This window comes from Apteryx rowi, unplaced genomic scaffold (genome assembly GCF_003343035.1).
Source record: "Apteryx rowi isolate R43461 unplaced genomic scaffold, aptRow1 scaffold_19, whole genome shotgun sequence".
Lineage (NCBI taxonomy): Eukaryota > Metazoa > Chordata > Aves > Apterygiformes > Apterygidae > Apteryx > Apteryx rowi.
Window position 1 is genome coordinate 2,602,650 of NW_020448196.1, and position 7,860 is coordinate 2,610,509.

A 7,860-nucleotide genomic window follows, 5' to 3' on the forward strand; every position below is an offset into this window, starting at 1 on the left:
GGCGCGATGCTGAAGACGGAGCAGCCCTGGATCTAATGCGCGGAGCCTCGGAGAGCCTTGCAGCAATTGTTGCCCGGATCCCAGGCTGAACTTTGCTCTTTTTTTTTCTTTTTTCTTTTTTCTTTTTTTTTTTAATTTTTCTTTTGCTTTTTTTTGTTTGTTGTTAATTATCATTATTAAACCGTTTCCGCCGCGCCCTCCCCGCCAATGCCCGTGTGAGCGCCGGCACCTCGCGGGGGCCATGGAGGGCTCGACCGGGTTTGGGATCGACTCCATCCTCTCCCACCGAGCCGGCAGCCCCGCCGTGCCCAAGGGGGACCCGCTGGTGGGCGACGGACGGTCCCCGCTGGAGCTGAGCCCCCGCTCGGAGGGCAGCAGCGGGTGCCCCTCGCCCCGCTCGCCGGGCCGCGAATGCCTGGAGGCGGCAGTGCCGCGGCCGGGCCTGGATGCGCACCTCCAGCCAGGGCAGGGCTCGGCTCCCTCCCAGTCCCGGACCGTCACCTCCTCCTTCCTCATCAGAGACATCCTGGCCGACTGCAAGCCCCTGGCCGCCTGCGCACCTTACTCCAGCACCAATGGACCTCACGGCGGGCAGGAGCCGGCGGGCAGGATCCCTACCAAGCCTGGCGAGGACTTTAGGGAGAAAATGGAAAAAAACACCAGCAGCTCCTCTTCGGACTCGGAATACAAAGGTAAGAGCCGCTCACCCCGTTGGGCTTTGCACAGCGAGCAAAGGCGGCCTAGCCCAAAGCCTCCGGCGGCCCCGAAGCCTCCCGGTGCGCCGGGAGTCCGCCGTGGAGGCCGGCTCCTGCGCGCCCCGGAGACCGGGAGCCGCGGCACCGAGTGCCCTCGAAATGACCGCGGGGTCGGCGCCAACTTGGGAAAACTTGAGGGCGAAAGGGTCGGTAGGGCTCGGCCGCGGCGGAAGGTTTGGGGCGCTGGGTGCCTCGCCAAACGCGCCTGGTAGGATCCGCCGGGTTGTTTTACTCGGGGAAGATCCGGCTGTTTCCTTCCCACCCGCGGGGAGAGGGAAGAGGAAAGCCGGGGATGGATTTTTGCCTGAACAACAACAAATATTAACCACGGAATTTTGCCGGGTGTTTCCCATGCTACGAGTTACAAACGAATAAGAAAGTCGCCGGATTTCGATTCGATTTGTATTGCCACTATTATTTGTGTTACTATTTTGGAGACTTTAGAAACAAGCACGGCACACAGGGAGCCCCCGGGCCGCAGCCACGGCGCCGGCGGGGAGGGAGGCTGCAGGCGGCTGCCGCTCGCCCCGGGCCGGGGTTCGCTCTCGGGGCCCCCCAGGCCCTGCCCGGCCTTTCCCTCCGGCAGCCGGAGCCGGGGGGGGACACGGGAGGTCTGGGGTCGCCGGTGGGCACTGCCGGTCCTCGCCCCCCCGGAGAAGGCTATTCCAGGAGCCTTCGTCCATCCCGCTCGCATCATCCTCCGCAAAACTTTCACCCGGGGAGATTCTTTGCCGGGTGTTTGCGAGGGGAAGGCAAGGGGGCCCAAGCGGCCGGGGGGATCCTGGCACGGTGAAGGGCCGCTGGGTTTGGGGTACCGGGCAGGAAGGGGGGGACGGGATGGGGCGAACCCCGGCCCTGCTCTCCTGTACCCTCGGACCGCCCGAAGCCGCCACGCTGAAGCCCGGGAGGTTTTCGGGGAGGAAAAATAAGCGCCCAGGCCAGGCTCTGCCAACGGCCCGGGAGGCTTCGGGCGCTGCCGGGTGCATTTGCTCTCTGATCGGAGGAAAGAGTCCCGGGCTGCTGCCGGGTCTGCCAGCGACCGGGGAGAAAGGCCGGGATCGGCGCCGCGGTTTTGAAGGGCTGGGATCGAAAACAGCAGCCATTCCCACCTTTGCGTTTTATTTTCGTCTCCTACATTTTTGCCCGAATTCTTTCAGTCTTTGTCCCCTTTCCCCACGTGCCGAGACACGAAAGAAGCGAGGGGGGGAAAAGAAATGCGGGTTCGCCGCTTTGCCCCGAGCCGGGCCGAGCTCGGTGCTGCCAGGGGCATATTTTGGTTGTTGTTGTTAGCCAACGGCGAGGAGAGAAACCGCCGCCCAGAGCTGAGCCCGCAGGCGGGGATGGGAGCATCGTGCTCCGCATTAGGCAATTGCACAGCGGTGAAGACCATCGCAGCGATGATGATGGTGGAAACACGGGGCCCCGGTGCTAGAAAGGCTCCCCAAACCGTGAGGCGCGGGAGGGAAATCTGCTCCCGAGCACCGGCTCCTCGCCTGCCCCCCTGCCTGTCCGTGGGGCGGTGGGGCATCCACGGCCACCGGTAAAAACACCGCTTAAATGGTGTTAAAAACATCTCTTCAATGGAGTTAAAAACACCGCTTAAACGAGATAGCAGACGAAGGGCCCTGGTCCCAAAGCGATTCTTTTTCCTGCTTTGGAAATAGCCTTTCCTCGGGCAAAACGCCCCCTGATTTACGCCGGAAAAGAGGCTGAGGGGCTGGGGCCTAGCCGCAGCGAGGACGGCAGGATTTGGCCCATGCAAAAGTGCTGAAACACCCGTAATACATATATTTTTTTAATTTTATTTTTTTAAGCTAGGAATAGCCGGGGGAGAGATCCGGAGCTGAACGGGGATATCTCCACCGATAACGAGAGCAGCCCTTTGCGAGCAGGAACTTTTTTTTTTAGGAAGGAGGTTTATCCCCGGCCCCGGGGAGCTAACCGGGCCGGCCAGGGGGCTCCAGGAATTTGCCTTTCCCGGGATGAGGGAGGCGAAGCTCGGCTTCCTCGGCCCGTTTCCCCTCAGGCAAGGAAAACTCCGCACAAACTTTCGTGCCTTCGGCGGGAGGCAGCGGGGCCGGCACCCCCCGGGGCCGGTGCCCCCACCCGGCCCGGCCCGACCCGGCCCCGGTCCCGGCCCCTTCCCGATGAGCAGGGCAGGCGGAGCCGGCGCTCTTGGTTTCTCCGTTAAATGAAACCGGTTCTCATGTTTAAGGGATATTCCCGGGCTCGGGCTCTGTCTGCTCGGCTAGAGCCGGGATTTCTGGTTGAAGGGTTTCGCTCCCCGGTGGCTCAATTAACCGGATTATTGTCTTCCTACAGAGAGAAATCAACGCGCGTTCAGCTACAGCCCTGTCGCTTCTAACACCTTCCACGAGGAAATTTAACATAAACCCCGTGAAAACCTAATGCCGCCGATTTATATAAACTGAGCCTTTTTGTTACATAATTTCTTCCAGGAGGGTGGGGAAGGCGAGGACAGAGCAGGGCTTTTCTTCTTCTTCTTCTTCTTCTTCTTCTTCTTCTTCTTTTTTTCTGCTCGGATATTTTCCTGTCACCTTACAAATGTTTTGCGGCGTAAATCCCCGCCGGCCGCCGGCCCTGTCCCCGCGTCGCTGTGACATATTGATCCGCCGTGTGCATATTCCGCAAACACACACAGACACGCTCCCTCCCGCGCTAATCTGCCATCAATAAACCATCTCATTATGCGTTTTTTAAGAGAAATCACGGCATAGGCGCGGGCTTGCGGCGCCGCTTCCTAAATATTTCGTTGTAATCCTGGAAGGGGGGAGGCTGCTTTCACGCCCTGGCGGCGTCCCTGTGAGGACAGGGAGCATCGCGGGGGGCTTCTCTGTGCAGAGGGCAGCAAAACCTGAGGCATCTCCCCCCGCTACTTTCCGCTCCAGAAATACGGCCTCACCCTATCCATTTTGGTGTTGGTTTTGTTTTGGGTTAAAAAAAAAAAAAAAAGGAAAGAAAAAAAAAAAGAAAGAGCGAGAGAAAGAAAGAAAATCCAAGAACGCAAGAAAACTGCTGGGTTCTCAGGAATAAAACTCGGGTAGGATCCTTCCCAGCGTGAAATGAGAGCGTGAAGGAGACCCGGGTGCATCTCTGGACCAAGCCGCTGCGCAGCTCCCGGAGTGGAGCAGGAGCCCGGCGGGGACGGAGCCAGCGCTCCCAGCTCCGGTCACGTCTCCCTCCTGGCTTTCCAACCCTGCTCCCAGGTCTTGGGGACGGGGACAGGCCGGGGCCTGCCTTGGGGACACCTGCGAGTCCTCCGGGGGCACGCAGGGAGCTGCTGGCCTCGGGTTAAAATTTACGGGGCAAATGCGCTTTGAATTAGATTTGGTACCTGATCCCTTCTCCTCCGGCTTATTGTTGCAGGGATTTACACCCCCTTTGAGGGCACTTCCCTTCCCTTCCTGCCCTAATCTGTCCTCTCTTTCTCCCTCTCGGCCCAGTGAAAGAAGAAGGAGACCGAGAAATCTCCAGCTCCCGGGACAGCCCCCCAGTGAGGCTGAAAAAGCCGCGCAAAGCCCGCACCGCCTTCACCGACCATCAGCTGGCCCAGCTGGAGCGCAGCTTCGAGAGGCAGAAATACCTGAGCGTGCAGGACAGGATGGAGCTGGCCGCCTCCCTCAACCTCACCGACACGCAGGTGAAAACGTGGTACCAGAACAGAAGGTAAAATGCACCGTTCCCTCCTGCCCGGGTACGGGGGGCCACGGCGCCGGGCTCTCCCTGCAGCCGGGGCTCGGGGCTCCGATCCTGCCCCTCCCCGGCCCCGCACCCCCCATAGCATCCAGGGGCTGGGCACACCACATGCCTTTAAAAAGCGCCCCGGAGGGTAAGTGCTCGGCCCCTGCCCTGGCACCGGGCGAGGAGCGCTTCCCCTTCGCCAGACCGGCACTGCCCGTGCCGCAGTGTCTTTTACCCCTGCCCCGAATCGGGGGGCAGAAGTGGTGCTGGGCGAGGGCGGATCTGGGCATGGGGGAGCAATGTGGGCCCCTCTCCCCCGGCCCCGGCAGGGGAAGGAAGGACCGGGCTTCCAACTAAACACAACAGCATAACACATCGGCCCATTAATAATAGATACCAATTACTGCTTTGGGCATCAATAATTAACACCCCTTACAGTAATTACACAATTATTATTATGATGAATAATTTACTGGTGGAAATAGGTTTAGCGCTTCAGCGACAAAACTGTAAAAGGGTTGGAGATGTTTGATGGCTTCAATTGATTTACCCGGACGTCCCCGTCGGCGCTGTCCCCAGTCCCGACCATCGCCACCGCGACGAAACGAGTGACACCTGACTGCAGGCCCTCACCTAGTCCCCTCTCTCCCCGGCTTTTAACCGCCCTCACCGCCCCAAATTTCCAGTCCCGTTTGGCGAGCTGCAGAGATCAGCGACCCTCCAAGCCATCGGGGCTTTTAAGATGCTTAGGGCAGGCGGGGGGGCTGTGAGTTCAACCCCTCCGAAATCCGTCCCGCAAGGAAACCCCGGCGCGGGGCCCGCAGCCCCTTCCGAGCCGCCCCCGGCCAGCCCGGCCCCGTCGGGGGCCCCAGCCTTGGGCGAGGGAGCGGGGCCGGGGATCCTCCGGAAGACAGAGCACGCACACGCGTATATGCACGTATACCGCCCCCCCCCACACACACATTTATATAAATACACACACACACACACACACACACACACAAACGTCGCAAACGAATCCCCCGGCCCCGGCGCGCTGCCCCACTCGTGCCCCCCGTGGGACCTCCGCGGCCGCCGAGTCCCCGGTCCCGGGCCGCTCCCGGGAGCCGCCGCCGCCCCGCGCAGCACCGGGCAGCGCCGCTCCGCAGCCGCGGCAGCCCGTCTCACCGGCGAGGCCGCCCGGTACGGGGTCACACATATAACACGTAAGATACATATATATAACATATAATTTGTAATCTGCAACTTGCGTACAAGGAAAGGACTAAAACGTTGGTCACATTTTATACAGCACAGTTCACACCCGGCAATTTGATCCCAGCCGGTTTGCGGCTCCGGCGCCGCCGGGGAGGCTGCCGGGGAGCCGCGGACGGGACGGCAAGGAGCTGAGGGGCTTGTGAGCGTTTCCTCGCCCCGATAAGGGGGGCTGCGCGCCCCCCCCCACCCCGCACTGGGCTGATCTCCCCCACCCTTTTCCTCCCTGCCCTGCCCAGGGGCTGGCGCACCGCACCGCACCGCACCGGCGTGCGGAGGGACCGGCGCCGAGAGGCTGCGGGGGGAGAGGGGGTGCGCGAGGGGTTCAGTGTCTGGGGCAGACCCTGGGGCAGAGGGGGTGCGGACGGGGCGTGCAGCTGCTTTTGGAGCATCCCTCCCTCCTTAACCCCCTGTCTCGGCTTGTCCCCCCCCCAGGACCAAGTGGAAAAGGCAGACGGCGGTGGGCCTGGAGCTGCTGGCCGAGGCTGGGAACTACTCGGCCCTCCAGAGGATGTTCCCCTCGCCCTACTTCTACCCGCAGAGTTTGGTTTCCAACCTGGACCCCGGCGCCGCCCTCTACCTGTACCGCGGACCCAGCGCCCCCCCCCCGGCCCTACAGAGACCCTTGGTGCCCCGCATCCTCATCCACGGACTGCAGGGCGGCAGCGAGCCCCCGCCGCCCCTGCCGCCGCTGCCCGGCGTCCTGCCGCGGGCCGCGCAGCCCCGGTGAGCCCCGCGCCGCCCCGGCCGCCCGGCAGACACCCCGGGCCGGGGGCCGCCGGGGGCGACCCCCACCTCCGGGGGCCGCGAGCAAGCGACAGACTCCCGCTCACCCCCCAAATATATATATATCTATATGAGACACCCCCACTTTTTTAATATATAACGAATGCAAGAAGTAAAGGACAAGGTCTGGCAGCACCGAGAGCCGGCAGAGCCCGGCCCCCCCCACGCCCCCACCCCCCGCGGGACACTCGCCGCCTGGGGCCCGTTTTGCCCCCGCAGGGCAGCGGGGATGCTGCGCCCCCCCCCCTGCAGCCCCCCTCCTGGGACTGCAGCACGGGCAGGGCCGGCCCGGGCCCCGGCCCCGCCGAGGGGGCTCCGGCGCCGCCGGGGGGGATTCGCCTCTCCGCCCCCACCCGGGCAGTTGCCGGGGCGCCGAGGCCGCCTGGCCCCGGGGGCGGCGAGGGCCCTTCGCCCCCGCCGCTCGGGGCTGTCGCACGACCCCGGGGAGCCGCAGCCGGCCTCTCCCCGCCAGCCCGGCCCCGCCGCCCCGGGGGGCTGGGGTCGGCCGGGCCGAGCTGCCCCCAGGGGCTGTTCCCGGGGCACCGGCCCCGCCGCCGGGAAGGGCCGCGGGGGCCCCGGGCTGCCCGGCCCGGCCCCCGCCTGCTGGAGCGAGACTTTTGGACCGTCCGTAACGAAAAAAAAAAAAAAAAAGCGGCAAAATGTAAATACCGTGCGCAAAATGTATATGAATTATTTATTTGTGAACCCTAAGGGCGTATTTGTGTAAGTGATTCTTGTCAGTCTGTACCCGGAGCCCGGCCCGGCCGGGGCAGGGAGGATGCGGAGGGGAGCGCTGCTTCGGGAGCCCGCAGACGCTCGGGCTCCCGCTCTCTCTCCCTCTTTTTTAAATGTGGAAATAAACTTCTTTACAAACAAACGGGTCTCGTCTCCGCCGGGCCTTTCTTCCCCCGACGCTTGTTTACTCTGGCAGACGAGCCGCCGCCGAGGGAAGGGAAAAGCAAAGAGAAGTTTTCTCAACTCCCATCAAAGGCGGCCGCCCAAAGCCGCCGGGAGGGTCCCGCTGCCCGCGGCAGGGCCCGGGGCTCCCGTCGGGGCGCCCGCGGCGGCGGCCCCAGTGCCGGCATGCGGGGCCGGGGGAGACGGGCAGCCGCGGCCCCGCGCATTGATAGCCGCGGTGCTGGTGAATTATTAACGCCCATCTTAAGTGTATAATTGCCTAAGTGCTTTAAATGATCGCTTTGGAAAATGGATTGTTTCCACCCTTTAAAAGTGTCGCTCATCTGGCCGCAGCCAGCGAGCTCAGCAGCTGGTCCCCGGGCCAGCCTGGGAGCGGCCCGCCGTCTCGGGGAGCCGACAGATGGGCTGCGGGCTGAGCCCTCCCTGCCCTCCGCCGCCTCCCCCC

At 63.1% G+C, this 7,860-nt stretch overlaps 1 protein-coding gene across 1 annotated transcript; it reads left to right on the plus strand.

Annotated features, from left to right (window-relative positions):
• Positions 1 to 241: 241 nt before the first annotated feature.
• On the plus strand, positions 242 to 6,441 carry BARHL1 (BarH like homeobox 1). The gene is made up of 3 exons (XM_026062364.1): positions 242 to 692; positions 4,220 to 4,442; positions 6,147 to 6,441. The coding sequence occupies exons 1-3, from the start codon at positions 242 to 244 to the stop codon at positions 6,439 to 6,441; spliced, it is 969 nt and encodes a 322-aa protein (XP_025918149.1).
• The last annotated feature ends 1,419 nt before the right edge of the window (positions 6,442 to 7,860 follow it).

Coding starts and splice junctions, on each gene's coding strand:
- BARHL1 (XM_026062364.1), top strand. CDS start 242: ATGGAGGGCTCGACCGGGTTTGGGATCGACTCCATCCTCTCCCACCGA. Junction 693..4,219: donor TTCGGACTCGGAATACAAAG/GTAAGAGCCGCT, acceptor CTCTCGGCCCAG/TGAAAGAAGAAGGAGACCGA. Junction 4,443..6,146: donor ACGTGGTACCAGAACAGAAG/GTAAAATGCACC, acceptor TCCCCCCCCCAG/GACCAAGTGGAAAAGGCAGA.